Source organism: Nyctereutes procyonoides, unplaced genomic scaffold (assembly GCF_905146905.1).
Source record: "Nyctereutes procyonoides isolate TBG_1078 unplaced genomic scaffold, NYPRO_anot_genome, whole genome shotgun sequence".
NCBI classification, from domain to species: Eukaryota; Metazoa; Chordata; class Mammalia; order Carnivora; family Canidae; genus Nyctereutes; species Nyctereutes procyonoides.
Window position 1 is genome coordinate 30,469,544 of NW_026575046.1, and position 24,296 is coordinate 30,493,839.

At 48.9% G+C, this 24,296-nt stretch overlaps 1 protein-coding gene across 1 annotated transcript; it reads right to left on the reverse strand.

Annotated features, from left to right (window-relative positions):
• Window positions 1–1,496: 1,496 nt before the first annotated feature.
• SPARC (secreted protein acidic and cysteine rich) lies at window positions 1,497–24,296 on the reverse strand. The gene is made up of 10 exons (XM_055325143.1): window positions 24,171–24,296; window positions 14,074–14,143; window positions 12,756–12,818; window positions 12,136–12,223; window positions 10,519–10,640; window positions 8,583–8,703; window positions 6,364–6,497; window positions 5,520–5,668; window positions 3,103–3,251; window positions 1,497–2,696 (listed from the first exon to the last, which is right to left on the reverse strand). Exons 2-10 carry the CDS (start codon window positions 14,128–14,130, stop codon window positions 2,668–2,670), a joined length of 912 nt encoding a protein of 303 aa, XP_055181118.1. The 5' UTR covers window positions 14,131–14,143; window positions 24,171–24,296; the 3' UTR covers window positions 1,497–2,667.

Below are 24,296 nucleotides of genomic sequence, written 5' to 3' on the forward strand. Positions count from 1 at the left end.
TAACCACTATTCACATGTGACTCATGAGCACTTGAAAGTGTCAGTGTCCAATGTGACTAAGGATTGGAAGTTTTAATTTTAATTAATTTAAACTTAAATCTAAATAGCCACACCTGGGTAGTGGCTACCATGTGGAGAGTGAAGCTCTAGAGTAATGCTGTGTCCTCCTATTGCACATACTCTGGCTTCCCTTCTTCTTCCTTCACTTTACTTCTTACTTCTTATAATTTGTATTTAGTTGTGCCATTTTTTTTAAATTCTATTTTTAAGTAATCTCCACATCTAACATAGGGCTCAAACTCACCATCTTAAGATCAAGAGTTACATGCTCCACCAAGCCAACCAGGCACCCCTAGTTGTGCAATTGTTTAATCTATTCCCTGCTAGATCAGAAGTTCTAGAACGAATGCTTTGTCTACTTTGCCACAACTGAGTCTCTATCACCTGGTATGGGACCTGGTGCATAGTAGGTATATCATAAACATTTGTTGACTGAATGGGTGGATGGATAGATGGATGGATGAACAAACCATAAGAGACTCTTAAAGACAGAGTAGAAACAGAGGATTGATGGAGGGAGGTGGGGGATGGGGATTAAGGAGGGCACTATGGTGAGCACTGTGTGTTTATGTAAGTGATGAATCACTGAAGTCTACTCCTGAAACCAATATTGCACTGTATGTTAGCTAAGTAGAATTTAAATAAAAATTAGAAATAAATAAATATGAGGGGGTGGAAAAAGAGGATGGATGGATGGTGGATGAATATAGTTGCTTAGCCTGGTGCTTCTATAATAAAGTACAGTAATGAGAAAAGCTCAGCACACCATTCATAAAATCAAAAGTAAGCTTAGCTATATGTTGGCAAATTGAATTTAAATAAGATAGAAAAAGGAAGGAAGGAAGGAAGGAAGAAGGAAGGAAGGAAGGAAAAGAAGAAAGAAAGAAAGAAAGAAAGAAAGAAAGAAAGAAAGAGAGAGAGAAAGAAAGAAAGAAAGAAGAAAGAAGAAAGAAAGAAGAAAGAAAGAAAGAAAGAAAGAAGAAAGAAAGAAAGAAAGAAAGAAAAAGAAAGTAAGTAAGTTTGGGGTGCCTGGATGGCTCAGTCAGTTAAGTGTCCTACTCTTGGTTTTGGCTCAGGTCATGATCTCAGGGTCCTGAGATCAAGCCCTGTGTCAGGCTCTGCACTCAGTTGGGAGTTTGCTTAAGATTCTCTCTCCCTCTCCCTCAGCCCCTCCCCCTGCTCTCTCTCTCTTTCAATAAACAAATTAATAAAATCTTAAAAGTAAGCTAGATTTGTGCTTATAGGAACTGTACATTCCCTGTGTACAAATACATCCATGGTATATAAAGAAGCCTGTGTGTACATCAAAGCATAGTAGTGTGTTTGCAAAGGTTTGCGGTTGTGCCGTTGTGTGCAGACACGTCCATCCGTGTGCCTGTGTGTCAGGCTAATTAGAGATGTCTAAGACTGAGACACATGCAAAATCACTCAGGAAGGCAGTTTCTAAGTCATTACTTTTTATTTTGAAAGATTTGTCAAACTCCCCACATTGTGGCAAGAGTTTGCACGATTAATAAGAAGCAGCTTTTTCATGAAATGCTTGGAGGTGAACGAGTTCTCAGCCTGTGAGATCCGACCATCCAATGGACTTTGAAGTTTCTCTTGATTAATAGGAGGAAAAACGTGAGAAAGGGAGAAAAGGAAGAACGTGCTGGAAACTGAGGGAAAGACCTCTTGTGACAGCTATCCAAATGTGAAAACAAAACAAAACCAAACCAATTCACCAACACCACTTTTTCTATTTTACAATTTTTCTACACCTTGCTCTTGACCTTGGCCTCTCTGGTCAAAACAGCCTCCCAGTCCTGCGTTTCCCAAAGACAGCTAGGAGGGGAGAAGCCCTACAGGGTGTGGTGATCCACCACCGCCCCCCCCCCAGGGGCCTGGCGGATTCCAGAGAACTGATGTACCACCCCAGCTCCCAAAAGTTTGTACAAACAGCCTAACATGAAGAGAAATGGCACTGAAAGATGAGAGGAAAATGATGAGGAACTAGGTTTATATGAGAATTAATATGTTTTCCTAACACAGACTCAGGTCCTGGCTGTGAGTGACCGCCTTGTCATCTGCAGCTCTGGCTGCTGGGCTCTGCAGGACTTTCTCCCACTAGTTCCCCAGCCCCAGAAACATCCTTGCCAGCATCACGTGCCTGCTACTTCCCTTTGCCCACCTTCAGGCCACACGAGGGCGACCCCCCAGCAGCCAATACCCTGAAATAAAACGAACACAAAGACTAACTTGGTGAGCACTAGTCTCAAACTGAGAAACAGAGAGAAAATCTGGAGATGCAATGTGTCGAAGGCAGATGCGAGCAGATCAAAGTTCCCACCCCTATGCCACTAGGACACGAGGCAGCGCAGCAAATGGCAAGAGAAGGGGACCGTTAGTGGGTGAGCAAGAGGCGTCGACAGCCTTGTGATGACTAAGAATGTCATGACTTGGGTTACAATTTTCATTTTTAGCACCGTTAATGTATTCGCTTAAATCTATATTAGCACCTTGTCCCCAGGCAGAACAACAGACCATCCAAACATTTTAAACATTGGGGGAAACAGGAAGGGAAAGATCAAAGAGGGAGGATCCGGGACTGCAGAAGGAGGCGTGGATTTAGATCACCAGATCCTTGTCAATATCCTCTGCAAAGCAAGAGAAAACAGAATTAGAAGTGAGGCCCTGTACAGAGGAAGACGGCTTCCCCAGCAGTCGGTGGGTCCCCCCCACCCCAGGCCAGCGGTCGGGGGACCAGCCCAAGGTCACCCAGGAGGTTGAAGACTAAGAACTGTGGTCTCCCTGACCCCGGCCTGTTCCTGTCACTCACACCCGCTGCCAAGTGACACTTCCTATCCCCTCTCTAGGTGCCTGCCAGCTACCAAAATAGTGCGAGGCACAGACCAAGTGCTGCGCTTGAGGAAGAGAAAGAGAAAGGGGATGGACCAGAAGGCGCCCGAGAAAGCAAGGCCCACCCGGACGGGAAGAGCAGAAAAAGGAGTTAACGAGGCACAGAGAGGGAACAGGACAGTGGCCCTTTGCTCAGACACTCACGCTCCTTGATGCCGAAGCAGCCCGCCCACTCGTCCAGGGCGATGTACTTGTCATTGTCCAGGTCACAGGTCTCAAAGAAGCGGGTGGTGCAGTGCTCCATGGGGATGAGGGGTGCACGCAGTGGGGCCAGCTCCGTGTGGGACAGGTACCTGCGGGCAAGAGGTTGGAGGGCCTGAGGCATGGGAAAGCCCCCCCATTCCACGAGAGCCAGGGGAGAGGGAGCCTGCCCCACAGAGCAGAAGGAAGGGGTGTGCAAGCAGAACAGGAAGCCGGGATCCTGGTCTACCCCTCACCGTACCGCAGACCTGCGGCGGGGCTTAGAGCAGGCACTGTCCCCCTCTGAGCCTGTTTCTCCTCCATCGAAGCGGGGAGAGTTGACCATAATATCTAAGAGCCCTTCCCGTTCTGAGATCCCATGGATTCGTAACAAAGGCCTCTCGGTGCATTTAACTACTTCCTAATTGGATGAGAACTGGGGCAAAGAAACTTAAAATGAAAATATTCTGCTATTGGTAGGCCAAAATCTGGTATGCAACCACAATGTGTGTTTCTGGTGGACACACATTTGTGTAGCTACAAATGCATAGGAAGAGTCTAAGTGTGCTTGAGTGGCTCAGCCAGGTAAGCTCTCTGACTCTTGATTTCAGCTCAAGTCGTGATCTCAGGGTCGTGAGATAGAGCCCCACGTCAGGCTCTGTGCCTGGGCATGGAACCTGCTTAAGATTCTCTCTCCCTCTGCCCCTCCACACTGCACCCCCCCCCCTTTTAAAAATAAAGTCTAAAAAGAGATATATCAAAATGATAACAGTGCTGCCTTCTGGGGAGAAGTGGGAAGGGACTGGGATTGGCAGGAGGGTCTGAAGAACCGTAACCTTCATGGAGCTTTAGTTTTTTGTATATCATAATGTGTGAGAGGGAGGCCTTCTCGTTTCTCTCCCACCGTCCTCCATTCCTACTCCTCTGGCCAGCCTTGACTCCAGAGCCCATGTATGAATTTTCTCCTTCTTTCCCAGAGCCCTCAACTAGTTGTCCTCAAAATATTCTTCCCCAAGGGGCTGCACTGTGATTCCAATTTTCTCTCTAACCCCCAGACCCCTTTGCCCCTCCCAACTCAGGAGGAATCACACAATGTTCGAATGGGAAGGAACACTCCCTCCTCTTACATAGTCTATCGGTCGGAAAATCAAGGCCCTAAGGGAAGCAGGGGCTCGGGCAAGGTCACCACGCAGCTCTGGGATGAGAAGAGGGGACAGCCGGATCCCCTGGCCCAGGCTGGAGCACTTTCCCAGATGCACCGCCCCCATCGCCCCAGCTGGAAGTCTCTTCTCCTGGTCCTCTCATGGTGGTGGAATCCAGATGCTCAGCCTGAGTTCCAGATGTCCTCCTGACTTTTCCCTCCCCCTCCACCGTGAGTGACTCAGTTGGATCCCAGCCATGGAAAGAGCCTGGGAGAGAAGCAGCGGGGAGTTTCCCAGAGCTCAGGAGACCCCGGCCGCAGGGGATGGCCGACAAGGTGGGCAGACTCCAGGCACACAGCCTGCACCGAGAACCAGGGGCGAGCCTCCAGTAAGGAGCACCCCTATACAGAGTGTGCTCCCCCAGGCATGTCAACAGCATGCCCCATCCTTCTCTGCTCCCGCAAGAACACCCGGCAAAAGGAGACCAGAAAGCTGTGCTGAGGGTCTGACAATCACTACTCGGCCTCACGTGCAGCAGGCCTCCACCTGCACCTTCTGGGAGCCTTTTTACTTGTTTCTTCGATCGTCAGAAGCCCATCATCACCCACAGCGTGAGCTTTCCGGGGTCAGGGACCATGTCGGTTCTGATTACTGTTAAAGCTCCTGCCTGGAATAGCGCTGAGCACGTAACAGACGCTCAGTAAGTGTTTGCTGACAGCTGCCTGACTGCTCTGTGGTGGACTTGCACGGCTCTTCACATTTGGACAAGAAGCAAGAACAATTAAACCAAGGCTTGCAACGTGGATGGGATTGGCTCCGTGGATGTTGCCCTATCGGGGCCGGGTCTCAGGTCCTGCTGAGGGACTGTGAGCACGCAGGCTGCCCCACCTCCGCCGCGCTGGCCCAGGGAGTCTGAGCGCCTCCCTAGCTCACTCTCCCTCAACTAACGGAGACGCAAGGCCAGAATGCACAGGGGTAAGGAGGGATTTTCAGTTCCCTCTGACTTCCACTTCTTCTGGCATGAAAACGTATTTGGCTTTCTTCCCCTCGGTTCTGCGTGTTTTCTCATATGCCTGCTCCTCCTTGCCTCGCCCCCTGCGCAAACAAACTGTGGGCTGCAGGGCTGGGAGCAGCAGAGACGGCCGAGAGGGTTTCTGACCAGACCCAGTGCACCTGCCAGCCCTGACCTGTGACACTGTCTATACCAGCGCCAAGGGATCCAAGGGCCGGAGGCCTTACCCGTCAATGGGGTGCTGGTCCAGCTGGCCAAACTGCCAGTGCACAGGGAAGATGTACATGTTGTAGTTCTTCTCAAAGTCCCGGGCCAGCAGCTCCACAGGGTGGTCTCCAGCCTCCAGGCGCTTCTCATTCTCGTGGATCTTCTTCACCTGTGAGAGCAGATGCTGTGTAACAAAGGATCCAGCGGAGACAGTCCAGGCCAGTCAGGGCCTCTCCACTGCTGACAGCAGGCCAGAGCCAGAAGAGGCCAGCTAAGGCCAAGGTTCAGAATGAGGGAAGGAAGAGGCAGAGATGGGTGCCAGTATCTCATCCACAAAAGCGGAGGCCTGGGCTGATCTCAAAGGAGTCTATCTCCATAGAGCTGCCCCGTCAAACTCATCTGGGGAGTGTGTTAAAATGCAGCTTCCTGGACCTGGTTTCACAGAGACCCTGATTCTATAGGCATGAGGTAGGGTTCAGGAATCTGTACTCTATCAGTACTCCAAGTGCTCCATAGATCCAATAAAGTATAAGATCCACAGACTCTGAAGGAGAAAAGCTTAGGGCTGTCTGTGTCCCTTTGTGTTTAACACTGGGCTAAACCAATGAACTGAGCAGGTCTCTTGATTACAAGACTTCTCAGGGTCCTTAAGAAGTGAACGTATACAGTGGGCCTCCAGAGGCCGTGAGACGTCTGTGTCCCAGCACCCAGAATGAGGGCACTCGTCAGAGCAGGGGTTGAGGCTCCCACCTGGGGGCCTAGTTTTAGGATTGGGACCTTGTGGATCTCAGCGAGCGTGGAGCCAGGAGCCATCTGGCTCAGAGCTGGGCAGAGGCCTGAGACAGGCCAGAAAGGGGCACTTACTCGCAGCTTCTGCTTCTCGGTCAGAAGGTTGTTGTCCTCATCCCTTTCATACAGAGTGACCAGAACGTTCTTGAGCCAGTCCCGCATGCGCAGAGGGAATTCAGTCAGCTCGGAGTCCAGGCAGGGGGGGATGTCTAGGTTCAAAACACAGGAGTTGCCAGCACAGCCCCTGACCCTGCGTGCCTGGGGGCCGACATGCCAGCTAGGCCGAGCTTCCCACCCCGGGCCCCTCCTATAGCTAGCTCCATCAGCGACCTTGGCTCAGTGGGCGATTCGGCCTTTCTGGGCCAGTTTCTTCACCCTAGTGAGCAAAGGAGACCGTGTGGAGGGAAGAATGCTCTGCAAATGGAGACACAAAGACATGCCTGCTGATCTGCTAAGGTAAACGGGTCACTCCAGTGACTCTTGCACCTTTCTGCATGATGGGGCCTGAAAGACAGAGGCCCAGGTCCCACACTGGTGATTCCAACCATTGGGAGAGGTCTGAAGCTGAGAGGCTGAGGAATAACGTCTCATAGGCCCAGCTTAGCTGGGGTGGGGAGGTCAGTAATGCTTACCCACCAGAACATTCTTCATGATAATGATTCTATCCTGATCTTTGGAACTTAGAATACCAGAATGTCAGACCAAGTCCACCCTCTTATTGGTCTTATTGGTTAGCATGGGGAGAAAGGGCTTGCTCGAGGCCACATGATCAGAACCTTATCCACCATCCAGGGCATATGGTTGTCCTGGGGCTTAGAGGCCTATCCTTCCCTCATCCTAAGTCTAGGGGAAGTTCCCTCTGTGGTTAGAAGCACTACCTTCTCCACCACCAGCTGAGGAGTAGAAGGGAACATCTGTAGTGGACACACTAGGAGTTGGAGCAAGTGAACAATATGCCCCAGAGGACAGTAAGAGCCACTTGGTGAAAGGCCCCTTGGCACACTCCTCAATCTCACTGCCCAAAGATTCCCATCAACATTCCTTCCCCAGTCCTCCTTCCCCTCCTCCTTCCTGTGCCTTCTCATTTCATGCCCTGGGTCCCAGAACTGGGAAAGTGGGGCTGACCACAGGAGAACCTGGTTTTCTTCTCCACCTTTGTGCATTCTGTATACCTGAGGCAGGTGAGTGGCCCTCCCCCATGGCATGTGATACCAGAATATACCAGGCACACAATACAACATGGGTGTTATCTTAGAGGAGGACCAGATGTACCCGGGAGGCACCTAGGCCAGTGAAATCTGCACCTGGAATCACTAACAAAAATCTGGACAAAGGGGACCCGGGTGGCTCAGTTGGTTAAGAATCTGCCTTTGGCTCAGGTCACGATCCCAGGACCCTGGGATTGAGCCCCACATTGGGCTCCCTATTTAGCAGGGAGCTTGCTTCTCCCTCTCACTCTACCTCCTGCTCCCCTTACTTGTGCTCTCTTTCTCTCTCTCTCTCTCTCTCTTTCTCTCCCTCTCTCTCTCTCTGTCAAATAAATAAATAAAATCTTAAAAAAAAAAAAAAGCTAGACAATATCCTGGCATTCTTTCCCCCAAATACCTAACTCCCAGGTTTCTAGAAGAGGATGCTTCATCTTTTTCAAGTGGGCAGTTAGGAATGTGATGGAGTGAAAATGCCAAGGATATGGCAACACCGAGTAACAGGGCCTAAAGGGAACTGACAGGCATGCCCCATATTTTAAAGCATTCAAATTCAAATATTTTCAAAACACTTTATAGGTCCAGGGTGCCTGGCTGGCTCAGTCAAAAGAGCATGTGACTTTTGATCTCAGAGTTGTGAGTTTGAGGTTGTGTAATGCAAGAGATTACTTAAATTTTTTAAAAAATTGTAAATGAAACAAAAATCTGTTATAGGCCCAGAAAGAACATCATTTTTGCCTTACAATATTGAAGCAGTAAAGATTTGGGTTAGCCCTATAGAAGAAAATCCTCATCATTAGAGAAGAAGAATGCGGTGTGTTGGATGCCAGCAAGAGGCTCCAAAAATCCACCCTGAACTTGTGCTTCCACAATGGCTCAGTCCTTCCTGGGAGGTGTCCTAAATGCAGAGCCCAGAGGAAGCTACTCATAGACAATCCTCTCCTTTTATAAATGGCAATCCTGAGGCTCAGAGAGGGGAAGAGACTTGCCCAATGTCACCTAGCGTGGGGCGGCAGAGCCTGTGTCAGCACCAGATCAGGGCTCTTCCTGCGAGATGGGAGCCTGGAAGAGCCACCAGGACAGACTCACATTTGCAAGGCCCAATGTAGTCCAGGTGGAGTTTGTGGCCTTTCTTGGTGCCTTCCAGGGTGCACTTGGTGGCAAAGAAGTGGCAGGAAGAGTCAAAGGTCTTGTTGTCGTTGCTGCATACCTGTCGGCAAAAAGCACAGAGCACCTCGTCTTCACTTCCAAAGCCCTTGGCTGGCACCACCATTTTTGCCCATTTCAGAGGTGGAGACACAAAGGGCCAGGCGAGGAATGCAATGAGCCCAAGGCCAAGCAGTGACTTAGTGGTGGGGCTGCAATAAGAACCTGCTCTTTGGGCTCCCGGGCCGATGTTCAGCCCCTGCTGAGAGCCACTGGTGGTCTCTGAGCAGAGCTACAACAGAATTAGGCTGAGACATGGGAAAACTAATCTGGCAGATCTGGAAAGGATGAGTTAAAGATGCGGATGGCAAAAAAGGCAGAGGGTACAGGAGAAAGTTACCACAGAGAGCCTGGGATTGCTATGCTTAGAAAGGCCCGCTTGCGATGTTGGCCCTTGGCTGGCATCATTGGCTGGTAAACAAGTCCCTGTGCTGCCATAAAACTTTCCATAGAAGATAAGGACGCCTCACTGTGCCTAGACTGCTTGTACAAACAATTCGGTTTATGCTGAACGTCTGCTTTCCTTCTGGGAGTCTGGAATCTGGGTATGTGCTAGACAGAGGGTGCCTACGTGACCAGTCCTCAATGAAAACTTTGAGTGCTAAGTCACTAATGGATTTCCTTGAGCAGAAACATTGCTCCATGTGCCAGTATCTTTGTAGCTGAGGAAAGAGTGCATTTTGTAAGACCCCTCATGCAGGTGGAGAAAGGAAGCAAGCCTGTACGTGGGTTCCTCCAGACTCTCCCTGTCTTGTTCCAGTATTTTTTAGCTATGTGTCTTTAACATGCCACTGCAGTAAGTCTTCACTGTGAGTACAACTGTACATTGAGGCATGCGAGTCCTCCTAATGAATCTCTGTACATGGGGGTGGCTGAGCAGAGGTGCTGAGGGCAGAACAAGGACAGTGGCACTATCTCTATCAGGAGGCTGGGAGCCTTGTGTCGAGCCTCCTGTATGTGCTTACTCAAAATTGCTTATATATCGCTGCAGAGGGAGAGCTGATGGGCACTGGAGACCAGTGGGATGGGAGGAAAGGGGTGAGGAGGAGGGAAGAGTTGGCAAGGATGCTAAAAGTTGGGGCCCATAGGAGAAGTTGTACTGGGGAGAGACTAAAGATGGAGAACCCAGATAGGAGGTTGTGGGAATAATGCTGATACCAGATTTGCTATCCTGAGCTAGGCCATCACTAGCATATTGGTTGTCTTGAGTGGGCACTCAACAAATAATCATATGGATGGATGAATGGATGGTTGGACAAATGAGTCCTATTGGAGGCAGAATGGATGGGTTTGAAAGATTTTTTTATATAGCATATGTTGGGTACTAAGTACTTCCTAACAAATCCACACAATAGTCCTATGAAATAAAGCCTATTTCTATACCCACTTTAGAGATGAGAAAGCTGAGACTTGGGAAAGTTCTACACTTAGTTAAGGTCTAACAGCTAAGTTAAAAGGGTGGCAATGAGGTTTGAAGTCAACCTTCAGTCTGACCCCAGAACCCATATTTTTGGGCCTGATGCTTTGCTAGGCTACTCCCAAGCAGAGAAAGCCCCTATCTCAGTGTCTGATGCTCTTGATATATTCCTTTCTAGATCTGATGAGGAGCTGGGAACCTGTTGGTGCCACATAAATTCTTGCTGGTTGCTGGAGAGACCCAGTGACAGGCAGAGGCTTCAGAGCCTTACTTCCACTTTGTGACTACATGGCAAAGGAACTTTTGAGACTAGAGCTGCCCCATAGAGCCACCAAGCCACTAGTGTTCTGGGCAGCCACTCCATGTTTGCAAGGGCTCAATCCCCCAACCCCCTACCCTTACCTTCTCAAACTCGCCAATGGGAGCAGGGCAGCTGGTAGGGTCCTGGCACACACACATGGGCGTATTGTTCTCATCCAGCTCACACACTTTGCCATGTTTGCAGTGGTGGTTCTGGCAGGGGTCTGGTGGAGTACAAGGACATGTAGTTAGCACCACCGGGTCCACCCCAGCCCAACCAGACTGATCCTTGGGTAAAAATGTCGCCCATGGCCCCCACTCTGGGCTTTGGACAACCCTGAGTCCTTTCTCTTCTGCTGAGCCCAGCAATCGGCATTTAAGGGAGAAATTGGCTCCATCTGGGGATTAGAGATTCAGTGTAAGGTCAGGGTCAGGTACTTTTTGGGGAGTTGCAGGCTTAATCTGGGACCTAGGAGCACTGGATACCATGTAACTCCCTTGAGGATTGAAATAACCACTGTGTTCTCAGCTCTCTGTTCCTCAGTGATAGTGAGGCATTTGGGTATTATAAAATAACCTTTCAAGAATGACTTGGAAAATCGGCTGTTGTCAGGGTGCCAAGGAGCTGTGAGGCCAAGCAAAACAGACTTGAGTGGCCATAAAGGAAGAGGGAGAAGAGCCCTGAGGCCCACACTGAACAATAGAGCCCAGCTGTGTCTGGTAAACACCGGATGAGGGTGGGCCTGGAGGAGGGGAGGAACAGACTCAGTAGATGCCCCTCTACTCCAACAAAAACTCTGTGCCTTCAGGATGACAGCTCAATCTAGCCGTTTCCTCCTAATACATGATTTGGGGTATTTTAGTCATTCTTTATTGGATGCTTGCCCTGCCAGGCACTGAGCCAAGTGCTCTGGTGCCTCATCTCATAATCCTCCAGCAGCTGTGTGGTGAGGGTCTTCCTCATTCCTGCATTAGAGATGAGGAAGCTGGGCTCAGAGGAGCTAAGCAGGCTGTCCGAAGGCACTCTCAGCATGAGTCAATAAGTTTAGAGGCAAACCTAGGTTGGTTTGCCTCCTAGGTCCTTGCTTTAACCCCTTGGGTATGATGCCTCTGTACTCTGTGGGAAGGAGATGCCAGCATGGTGGGCTGGAGACGAAGGACATTTCTCTCTTTCTGGCACCTACTCCAAGGGTAGCATTATATGAGCTATGTCGTGAAACCCAACTTTGGAATCAGGGCAAATAGCTGTGAGGGGGGAAAGCCATTTCCAGCTTGGGAACACCCCTTCCTGACACTCACAGAATTGACAGACTGGCTATACATAGATCATTCCTAGATTCCAGAGAATATTCCTAACCTTTGAGTCAACAGTTTCTCCTCCACAGCCCACCCTGAATTTCCTTGGGAAAGAACCGCATGTAGGCTGTCCCCATGCCCTGGGCTCAAGCATCAGAAGACAAAGACTGGGGATCCCTGGGTGGCGCAGCGGTTTGGTGCCTGCCTTTGGCCCAGGGCGCGATCCTGGAGACCCAGGATTGAATCCCACATCGGGCTCCCGGTGCATGGAGCCTGCTGCTTCTCCCTCTGCCTATGTCTCTGCGCCTCTCTCTCTCTCTCTCTCTCTCTGTGACTATCATAAATAAATAAAAATTTTAAAAAAAATTAAAAAAAAAAAGAAGACAAAGACTGGTCATGACAAGACACAAGAAAGGGACCTACTTTCAGCCACCACCTCCTCTTCAGTTTCCTCAGCACCTTCATCAAATTCTCCTACTTCCACCTGCACGGGGTTGGCTCCCACAGGTCCCTGGGGTGGAGGGAGAAGGGTGAGTTAAATGGCTCCTACCCTCAGATGTAAATGCTGGAGGGGATTTCCTTGAAGCTTCGGGTCCCACGAAAGGAGAGACAAGATGGAAAGGTGTGCCAGGCCCAGGGCACAGGAAGCACATAATGTCAGGGTCCAGAATTTGGATGGGCTCTTACAGACCCACTGAGATGCCTCAGAGGCTGGCAGAGGTGTTGGAACAGGAGGGGTACCAAGCCCGCCACCCCCGCCAGCCACATCGCAAAGCCCCCTTTATGTTTAATGTATGGGGAGAGAGTGGGTCTAAGAAAAATTGTTCCATAGCTTAAAAATAAAAAAATTCAAAATCATAGCTTCCAACTCTAGTGTGCCATGGAAGGTTTGGGAAGCATTCAGGAATGCGTCAGGATTGGGGGATACACAGGATTCACATCTGTGCTGTGTATGCACATGGGAAGGGACAAATGCCCATTCCAGGATCGAGACCCATTCTCCAGGGAATGAATGTAGAGGTCTGGGGTCCCCACCCACCTACCTCTGCCACCTCAGCCACGGTTTCCTCTACCACCTCTGTCTCATCAGGCAGGGCTTCCTGTTGCTGTTGAGAAGAAAAAATGGGGTTCAGAGAGGTCAGAACGATGTGTCTCCAGCCAGAGGAGCTAGGAGAGCAGCTCACTGGAGATCCCCAAGGTTATGCCTCAGGGACTGCCCTGGGTGGGGTGATGAGGGCAAACGAGAAGCCAAACACAGGGCTCATTGGAACTCTGGAGCACCCACCTTTATATATTTTATATCTGGGCCATCTATCGAAGATTTAGCTTGGGAAAGCATTTCCATTGCTTTGAACCCCTATGAATCTGAAAACCACTGATGCAGACCAACTCCTTTCATCTTAGAGTGGGACAACGGAGACCCACGGGGCATGAACATCATGGATTTTAACAGATGTCATTAGCTTCCCCAGGAGTGTGATATTATTATGATGATTTGGTGATTCCTTCTTGCCATGTCAACTTGGGAGTAGGAAGAAGCAAGAGGAGCCTGGCTGGCTAGGCCTTCTTCTGAAAGTAATGCTAACCCTGCCAAATCTTCTGGCAAAATCTACCTGCCAGAGCCCACCATCACTCACACCTCCTAGTGGAGAGAGGATGAGGGAATCAGGGGTTGAGAGAAGCTGTCGGCCGGCCGCATGCCTCTTCTTCCGTCTTCCGCTACTGGCTTCCAGTTTAGCTTTGGATGACTACTACTAGCCCCCTGCAGGCAGGTCTTGGCGGGAGTGTCTGTCAGGGTGCTCCACACTCCCATGGCCAAGAAGCAGGGCCAGGACCCAAGCTCAACTAGATTGGCTCTCCTTGAATTGTTTTTAAATCTTCTTGGCATGTTTTCTCAAGATGCTACTGGAGCAGATCCATTCAGATAGCAGCATCTCCAAGACCATCTACTTGTTCTTACCTCCCAGATCCTGAACCTGCCCTTTTCCAGTCTTCCCTAACATCTTTGATTTTATGATTTACAACTGTATCTCCTCACCCCCAATTTGGCCAGATTGGAGCCTGTTGCTTGCCATCAAGTGATCTGGAAACTAGCCAACCCTCTCTGTGGCTGCTATAAGTTCACCTTCTCCTTACATGGAAATCTCTCTTCCCTGGATTCTCCATCCAGCAGTCCTCATCTCAATCTTTCTCCTGTGCTTATTAGTGTTAAGAAAAAAAAATCTTTTTAAAAAATAAGGCAAATAATGAGATAGACAGGGAAGTCCCTGACCACCCCCAAGCATCCAGGGCTAGCAGATTTGGTGCCACTGGGCTGGTGGTGTGAGGAAGACCAAGCAAATATGCTCTTTGGGTACTTACAGGGGCTGCCAAGGCCCTCCCGGCCAGGCAAAGGAGAAAGAAGATCCAGGCCCTCATGGTGCTGGGAACCCTGTGGGGAGACAGAGATTGAGAGCTGAGTGAGTGGAGGAGGGCTTCTTGATGGGGGAGCTCCTTCTGACACTGAATTCCTGTGAGATGCAGGGTAATTTTAGAGGTGTGTATTAAGTTATAGTAAAAGATGGAAGAGAAATCTGCTTCCACTCAATTCTCTTCCAATCCCAACAATATGAAGAGAAACTCTCAGTGTGGTGCTAAGATGTCTCTAATACCTTTCTAGCACTCATCTATCTCCTTTGTAACAGAGAGCAGGTTCTGGCTCAGAGCCTCCGCAGGAAACTATATCCAGCTGGAATTCAACAAAGTTGTTTTGTCTTCTTTGTGTTTATTTTTATTGTTTCCTCCCATTTATGACAAAAGACAAAGATTTCTCCATTTATGGTAAAGATATAAAGTCTCTTTTGTTCTGTACATTTACTGAAGTTTTTTTGTTTTTTAAAGATTTTATTTATTTATCCATGAGAGACACACACAGAGAGAGAGAGAGAGAGAGGCAGACACAGGCAGAGGGAGAAGCAGGCTCCATGCAGGGAGCCCGACATGGGACTTGATTCTGGGTCTCCAGGATCACACCCTGGGCTGAAGGCGGCACTAAACTGCCAAGCCACCCGGGCTGCCCACATTTACTTAAGTTTTTAAAGAGTATTTCCACAAAGGTGGTTGGCTAACTAGTCAAGTTTGGGAGATACTGAGCCAGACCATCTTCAAGGACCCTTAAATCCTTGATGTTCCAGGATTCTTTTTTTTTTTTTTTCCTATTCCCATAACCTTCCTCCTCTTCCTTTTCCTCCTCCTTCCTACTCCTTTTGAAAGGGTGGGAAATTAATAGGCAGAAACCCCCTGCCAATTTGAGACAATGAGATCTACCTTCTAAAACAGAAAACAATAGTCTTGGAGTGTGACCAGTGGGAGCTTGAGGGTAGCCACATTTTTCTCCACTCTACCCAGAAGGAACAGCACTTCTCTGTCCCCTAGGGAAACTAACCAAATATTTGCATGTGTTCATGTTGTCTCCTCTTTCCTCTCCACAGCTGAAGAATGTTAGTTAAGATCTGAAACATGTTCCTGCCCTGGTAACTGCTAAGACATCACTCTCTAAATGCTAACCTCTTCACTCCAAAAATCTCAGGATGCCCAGGGATTTGGGAGCAGAATCTTCTCTGATGGTTCACTGCCAAAATGCCATCCCTCATAGAGGAACTGTAACAAGGTCATTTTATTTCTTGTTCTCACTAGATGGACTTCATTTCCAAATGGCTTTAGAAAGCTCTTCTTTAGATGGATTTAAATTTACCTCCCTCTAACTTTGGTCTACTCTGTCCCTCCTATGCCTACATGAAACAGGAGTGCTCCCTCTGCCCCCCAGTAGATTTTAGGAGACATGAGCAGTGGCCATGTCTTCCCTCTTTTGCCCCCACAAACTTCTGTATTGGGCTCATTATCCCTAGCTCTTTCCAAGACTTTTCAACTGACTGAGTACCTTGGAGGTAGCCTGGCATCATGGAAAAAAAAATACTCCGCTTGGAATTAAATGCCAGGGGTCCTTGATCTGCCTCAAAAATATCCTGGTGTATTGGTTAAATTGCTTGTTCTCTCCAGACCCTGTTCCCCCTTCCATCGGTTGTAAGGGTAGGACTAGGTAAGCTTAGAGGTCATAGGCTGGATTCTTGAAATGCCCTCAAAATGCTGCAGGTACACAATGGTCTTGGCATGTGTTGTCACCTGTGGTATAACCCTTCTTCACTTGGGTTATAGCATTTAAACAGTAGAAACAGGCAGAGGAGGAGCAGACTTCATAATGGCCCTTTATTGTATTAAAATAGACACAAAACCTCATCTCCTATTTCATGATGTGTGTATGAAATAAAACTAACAGAAATTTAATGGAATCCTCCAGGAGGCCTGGCATTGCTTCACCCTGGCTCAACTCTCAGAGGCGTCCAGTCTTTCCAGGCAGTTGTTAAAATGTTCCTGCCCCACACAGTTGTATGCTTGTTTCCCCCAGGCCTAAGGTGGAAAAATCTCCCTGCTTGCTTTCCCATTTGGAAGATACAAGCAAGACAACCCCTGCATATGATTTTATGAATGGAACAGGAGAGAAAGCATCAATGGATGACTTGTCTGAGCCTGTTTGAAGTCAAAGGGTCAAAGTGAGACCAGTAGCTAGAAACACAAAAAGATGTTGTTTGGGCTCCAGTGACAGAAGTCATGTCATTGGAGAGATACCCCAGCTAGGACTGGACATGTAATAAGCTTCTGGTTGAAGAGCCAAGAAGACCAACATCCTCAGAGTCTGTGTCCTTCATCTGAGCAGAGAGAGCAGCTGTGCTCCCTTCTCTGACCAGGGAAAGGTTTGTTGGTCAACTTTTTTGTCTGTCCTTCCTGCCTCACCCCCTTCCTACGCTTCTTTGCCAGTGGCACACTCACCCTTCCTGCTGCTGGCTTTGCAGCCAGAACCAAAAAATAATTCTAAATCTTATAGTGTATTTAGTGTCTAAAGGCCTCACTTATATGGAATCTATGATGCACTGGTGGACAAGGCATGGGTAGGCTCCTAGTCCCACTTTCCTGATGAGCCTGTGGTTGAGAGCAGGAAATCATGCAACATTCAGGCCTCTTGCAAGTCAAACTGCCTTGACAACGTCCCTTCTCATGGAGTTGGGCTAGGCCTAATAGGGACTATGTTCAGTCCACTGTGGGAGTAGAGGAGAAAGGCAGGAAGTGACAGTGTTAAGAAAATGACCCTAAATCTTGGAGAAAGAGTTCTTTTCCAAGTTTGGGGTTATCACCAATCTCAGAACCCTTTCTCTCCAGATGCTTTATCACCAATCCCAGAACCCTTTCCCTCCAGATGATAGGATGAGAGGGAAGGAGAACAGCTGGACTGTTCTTCCCACACAGCCATACTTCCTATACGCATGCAAGATCCCTCCCTGAGCCTCTCTGAAACAGGTCTGGCACCCATCTTACACAGCTAATGGGGTGCCACAGTAACCCCGGGGAGGTCAGACAGAGTCAAACCCCAACATTTAGAACACATACGTTGTCAATCAAACCTAGATCTGGTATTCCCAGTGAAAATATAAACAGCTTTGTAGAAATTACTAGTTTTAAATGAAAACTCCCTCCTTTGTGATGATGTCTATATCTGTCCTTTCCAAAGTGTCTCGGAGCATCCCACTGGAGGCTTAAGGGATATCTTGCTGTCCCATAGTACAGGTGAGAACACGGAGGCCCAGAGAGGGGAAAGAATCTTCCAAGAGCCCCAGGGAGTGAGTGGCAGGGCTGAACGAGGGCCCAAGCAGCCCCGCTCCACCACTGGCCAGCTCTTCACCTCACACAGTTTCTCTTGGCAGCTGCTCCCACCCAGGTGCTCACCTGAATGGAGCCCGGCTGGGCTGTGAACTGGCCCGAGGTACAGGGAAAGTAGACTGGGCCAGGGGAGGAACAGGAGGTGTGTTTCCCTTGGCTTGGTGGTCATCAAATGCGGACACTGCTCACCCCCACCCCACTGCTGCCTCCTCCCCCTGTTCCGTACATCAAGTCCCTTCCTTTTGCCTTTATTTGCTCTGGAGATGGCTGAAAACCCGTCTTCAGCTGCCAGCGGGACCCGAAGCTGAGGTCACTTCTCTCTTTAGAAAGACTCTGGGGATGGAAAAGTACAGCCAGCCCCCCAGTTCATCTCCCTCAAGATATAAAGGGCCTCATCCAGGCTCTCCCTGGACACTGAAAAATCCCTGAATGTCAGAACCGGGGGACATCTGAGAATCATGGAATTTTAGATTGCAGTCTTGGAATCATAGGCTCTTAAGAACGTGGAGCACAGTATCTGAGTTCGATTTGAGTAGAAAGAGGTTTATGGAGCAGTGCAGTCCAATAGAACCCTTTGGAGATGATGAAATTATTCTATATCTGCATTGTCCAACATGGTAGCTATTGGCCACATGTGGTTGCCAAACACTTGAAATATTGCTAGTGTAAATGAACTGAATTTTTCATTCTACTTCATTTCAATTATTAAATTTAAGTAGCCACATGTGGATTCTGGCTACCACATCAGAGTGGTTATACAGGTAACCACGGGTTATGCAGCGTACCATAAAGGTAAGCACACCGGCTCTGGAGATAGAACTCATGGGTTCAAATCCCCACTTGGCCACTTAGCAGCTGTGTGACATTCAGAAAGTGACTTTCCCTCTCTGGGCCTCAACTCATTTCTCCATCTGTAAAATAGAAATAATACACCTACCTTGAAAGGCTCAGGACGATTCATATGAGAGAATACGAGAAGTAAGCAATGTTGCTTGGAAGAGCATCTTAAAAATCCAAGGATCCCAGAATCTCCATCCCCCTCAAAAAATCCAGGGCAAGAACCCCGGCTCTTTGTCTGTGTTTCTCCCAAGGAGAAACGGTGCCGAGGTGGAACAAAGGAGACACTGCTCCTCTTGGTCAAGGGGACACCAGCCCAGCTTCCAGAGAACACAGTGAAGAAGCCTGGGCCCCTGGCTGGCCTCTTAGTTGGGCTGCTGACGCAAACCAAGCATCTCTCTCCCACTGTTTGGCTTGGAAACAAGGGTTCCAAAAAACACACGTTCCTGGTAAACAAGCCCCAAGAGAGAAAAACAAGTCTGGAGGCTAATAAAGGAACCCCCTCTGTGAGCCAAGCCCGCCAGGGAGCTGGGACTTGGAAGGCGGTCTGAGCCAGGCCAGAGAGGCGCCGCCAGAGTCGGTAGGACCTCACTAGCACTCAATGCCAGGGAGCAAGCACAGCCTCTCGGAGGTGGTCTCGTGACATGGAAGTCGTGAGTCCTAGGATGCAGTCTTGGCAACGCTGCTCCCGGCTCACTGCGCAAACTTAGGGAGGGCTCCTCTACTCCCTGGACCACACCTGGCCCTGCTCATCTGCACAATTCAGATCAGTGGTGTTCAAAATTATGTAAGCCCTCTCTTTCAATGAGGTCTTCTGCAAAGTCCAATATTTGAAGCAGCTAAAGGCTTTTGCATTTGTTGAAACATGGATATATTATGATCTGGTCAACAAATCAGTTTGGAATTAAAAAAACAAAAGCGGGTGTGAGTGGAGTTGAGATGGGGCTGAAAGTCCTCCACGCTCAGACACCCCTTGGAGCATCTCTGGGTTCTCCCGTGGGTACAGTTGGAAAACCCTGGGGCAAGGTCATCCTTAAGGATTCTTTCAGCCCTGATGTTCTAAGTCGGCTCAGATAGAAGTCTTTCAGAGTATCACCCCTCCCAACCTGTCCCTTGACTCTGCTTCTAATTTTAATCTTTCTTGCTGGAAGGGAAGAAGCTAAGGGAAACTTTTAGGGTGTTATGGGTGCTCAAGCCTAGGAGTGAAGAGGTTCTGGGGCAACTCCAAAGCAGCCCTGGAGTTTGGGACTAGAATCAGCCTAACAGAGATTCCATAAACGCACCTAAGATGCCACGTTTCACTGTTGCGTGGTGGTTAGGAGAGGCCCAGGGTGGGGCTTCAGGCTTTCCTCCTTGGCTCCCTCTAGGGGCCACTGCTGCATCCGGGTGACCACAAATGGAGGTGAGAAAGAACATCAGAATCCAGGCTGTCACATACCAAAGATAGCAAATACATGGTGAGTATGTCTCCACCTGCTCCTCTAGTGCCTGTGGCAGACATTACTAATCGATCACATGACCTTTTCCCCTAAAGTGCAGAGTGGCATCTGAATCATGAGCAGTTTCTCTGGCTGCCAGTACCAATGGATTTGTGTCGTCAAGCCATGTGAAACCTCTTTGCCATGCTCCTGGTTTTAGAGATAGAGGAATTGAGGCTCAAAGAGGGAAAACAACTCTCTCGAGGGTCATACGGCAGGCTGGTACTGATGCTAAACTTCCAGATGTTTAGAACCATCCAGATGTTCACCTTGTTTTGCATTGTTTCTTTTTTCCTCTGATCAGTCTGGGATTCTAATGTCATGACTAAGATAAGATGACCCAGAGGGATCCCCAGATGAGATAGGTTAATATCGAGTGTCTGAAAGAACCCCGTTCTGGACAGAGTTGGTATCACCATCCATATTTTTTCAGTAGACACCAAGCTGTATGTCTTGAGAGTGAGGGTAGAGCTAATTTCCTGTCTCAGACAGCTCTGACCTAGATAAGAGGAGGTGGCTTTTCTAAATAATTTTGCCAAGTTACTACTTGCTGGCTCTGGCTCTGCTCAGCCCAGCCTCCCTGAGTTCAGGGTTGGGGTCAAGATCCAGGCTCCGTGCTGTAGAGGAAAGTAGCTTCATTAATTCCCAGGTTAGGCTGAAAGCTCAGCTCCAACTCTCTCTTTCCTCCTTTAAAGATGGATCAGGCAAAGAGCCAGCAGGAAGCAAATGAGCAGCCACCTACTGGATGCATCATGCTGCCCAAATGGCAAAGCCCTGCAGGCTGGGATAGGCCACACTGGCCGGCAAAGAGGGAGAAAGTACCCCTGTCACTCATCATCCACAGGGCTTGTTGCCTATGGAGGGAAGTGCACAGGTGTGAAACCAAACTGAGCAGATGAAAACCAACCCGAAAAAAAAAAGAAAAAGAAAAAGAAAAGTTAGGCTCAGACATCAGTTGGCCATGTGACTTTCAGTAATTATCTTCCTTCTCTGATCCTCTGATCCTCATTCTCTATCTGTGAAGATAGAGAATACCAGTGATTTGGTATCGTATGTGTTAACGTGTCTACCTACTTGTCATAACCTGTAGTTCTGTCTGGCTCTGCACATCTGTGTGTGGCTACAGATGGCAGTAGCATCTACAACCCTGACATGTGTCTATATATAAATTATCTATGGCCTTGAGGACCTCTAGGTGAAGCATCGGTCTGTTTTGGCCCGTGTAGGTCAGGGCCAGGGTTTGTATGTGCACCAAGATGTATACCTGGAACTTGTCTGTGACTCAACATATCATTCAGGGGGAGGCATGTGAGAGTATGACCTTCTGTGTTTGCACATGTGTGCAGGCATTTATTTTTAGCTGTGCCCGTGGGTGTCTTTTGGTAAAATCCATGTTTGCAGTCTACATCTTCGTTTGTGTCTGTCCCTGTTTATCTCTACCCTTGGCTACCTATCTAAATAACCTCAAAAGCCAAGTATTCTCCGGTTTACCTCACATCCTGAGTTCTTGTCTTTTCTCCACCATCCTTTCCTATTTATAGCTTATTTTAGCAAGGAAAACTGCTCTTGTAAATAACAGACCCCAGCCATGCTATTGGTTGGCAAGTCTCTACAGATGGATGAAGATTTTAACAGGACTGTTACCCAAGATCCCTTAGCCCTCCTCTCCTGTTTCCTTTTCAACTAGGGGGATAGGGGTTAAAAACGTAGGCCAGCTATTTCTTCTCATGAAAGCAACCTCTGGGATTTACGTTTGCAGGACTTCAGATCTGGAAGGGCCCCTAGAGACCATCTAGATTCCCCATTTAACAAATTAGGAAGCGGAGACCCAGAGAAGGGAACGGTCTTACCTAATGTCACTCACTGTGAGTTATGACTTGCCTCTACCACCGCCTTGGCCAATGCTTTTTTCACACTGGAGGGTACAACACTCTTGGGAAATACGAAGGCGCCCAAATCAAAATGGATTCAAACAATATTTACTTTGCTTAAACGTGCCTGTTAGCATTTTTGATAAAGAGAAGTTATGCACAACCCTGAGATTATGGAGCTGCTGGACCAAAAAGCTGGAAATGAGTTCACCAAGTCTTTGGATGCCATAAGTTTATCAGTTCTAAAAACCCAATGCGTGGGGGGGCATGGAGGGGCCACAGTTTACCAAGTGTTTCCTGGGTCTCATCCTTTCTTCTGCGCAGTATCCCTTTTGAGGTGATTGTTGTTAATTGCTCTCTAACCAAGGAAGAAACTGGGGCTCAGAACGGAGGAGAATTAATTAGTTCAAGGTCAAATGACACCTTCTGACAGCAGTGGAACTAAAACTCAAGTCTTCTAACCTCGGGTCAGGGAGGTTTATCACAGCCCCACAGCTGCCCTGGGATCCTGGGAGATCAGCAGGGCAGGACCTAGAGTTTGCTGTCCTGGTATTTGGGGACTGAGTGGAGTGGGGGACATTCAGAGGGAGCCTGATGTTCTGTTTCAGTGTCCCCTCCCAGCCAGCAGGCAGAGACCCTGAAAAAAAGGTTACCGTGGCAACTCACATTCCTCCCAGAATGAGTCACGGCAAAGAAGAGCCTTTCTGTGGGTGGGACTTGGAGAAAGTTTCAAAAGTTGATTTCTTCTCCAGGCATCCCTCCCCCCTCCCCCCTCCCTTTGCTCCAGGCTTTGTCGATGTGGCAGCTGAGCACAGTGAGTTAACCCTCTCTTCCCCCAACCACTCCCTTTCAAAATTGTTTATCCTCCCGCAAATATACATCTGCTTCCAGTCCCACACTCCATCTCCCACATCATCATGCCCTCTGGCTATTTGGGAAGTAGTACATCCATTTGAGGATATCTTAAGAGTAAAGGCTGTGAACACTTCTTGTTCTCGTTTTCTCTCTCTCTCTCTCTCTCTCTCTCTCTCTCTCTCACACACACACACACACACACACACACACACACACACGCTACCATACAAACAATTTTAAGTGGCTTGCGGATGCCTTTAAGCTCATTCAAAGGCCAGTCCGTGGATTTCAATTTAAGAGACTTTTCCTTGAAAGTTCCAGATGATGTCAAAGACCATCAAGTCCAACCTTCTTACTTTATAGATAGGGAAATTAAGTCCAAAGGACTTACTTACCTAAGACAGCACATAGGATGTGCGCCTTAAGCCTGCCAACCTACTTATTTGCTTCTCCCTCTACTATCAGCACTTGGATGAGATAGAAACTTAACCCCAGGGAATTGCTAGTGAAAATGTCCTCTCTGTGTTCTGTGTAGAATGCTGTCCTTTCTGGGGGAAAATGTGTGTCTTTCTGTTCTCTCTTGGGCAAACTGGGCTTTCTTGAAGACATGCCTCATCTCAGTGCACCCTTTTCCCTTGGTGTCCCTCAGACCCAAGGAAGTCCACTCACCAGCCAGCCAATGAAGCTAACCAAGGAAATACAGGAAAGAGTATGTCCAAAGAGGACTTAATATCCTAAAAGGCAAGATACCATTTCCATATAGAGTTTGGGCTTTCTAAACAAGGAGGCGTGAGAAGGTTGCCCGGGACTCTATCTTTCGTTCCCCCTCCTCCCCTTCTTGGAACATCTTCCACCACACCCAGCCTCCCACAGGATGGAGAGCCTTGGTTGGATGATATCAGATGCCTGGAGTCTTCAGATCTACATAGACTAAGGGCTCCAGCCAGTGAGTTTCTGTGCTTACACCCAGGCAGCCCAGGATGGGAACAATGCCTAACCCAGAAGTGACTGTCTGACGGTGCTATTTCAGAGTGCGTGTGTTGGGGGGGGGGGGGTCCGTGGGGGAGGATTCCAGGGAAACAGAAGCCTTCTCAGAGGTGCTGAGTAAAGGTAGGGACCCCACCACCACCACCACTATTTGCCCTCCAGAGATCAATGTATCATTGATGCAGAGTTCCTTTTGGAAAACAGAACCCCTCCCGAGAACCAAGTCTAGGAAGTGTCTTCTCCTGGAATGAGGGAGCAGGGCAGACTCTGGCTGCCAGCCGTCCCCACGCAGCTGTGACCAGATCAGATTCCTAGGAACACAGGCTGCCACATTTGCGAAGGGAGCACAGAGGTTAAGCAGGCAGCCTCTGAAACCAGAGAGGCAGGCACAGAGAAAGACAGAGAAAGAGAAAACCACTCTCAAAGACACAGTGAGATAATGTACCGCACACCTAAAAGAGAGACCAAGTTATACCACCTGAAAAGCAACAGGCAGTGAGTCTGTGGCCCCTGCCCTTAGCGGGAGTGGTGATGGAGCCCTGAAGGAGAAGCACACCCTGTCCCTGACCCACAGACCTCCCAGCACTTCTCCTCTTTCTGTACCCAAACTGCAGGAGTGAGCTAGGGTGTCAGGGTGGAGCAACCAGAGAAGGGAGAGGCCAGGCAGGGTCGTGCGTACCTCAGTGGCAGGCAGGCAGCTGGCGGAGTGCGCTCTGGGCAGTGTGAAGGGCTGCAGGAATGTGGAGGGTTTAGAGCCAGGCAACAGGAAGCCACTCGCAGCTCTGGGCTGGGTCTGTCTCCCCTC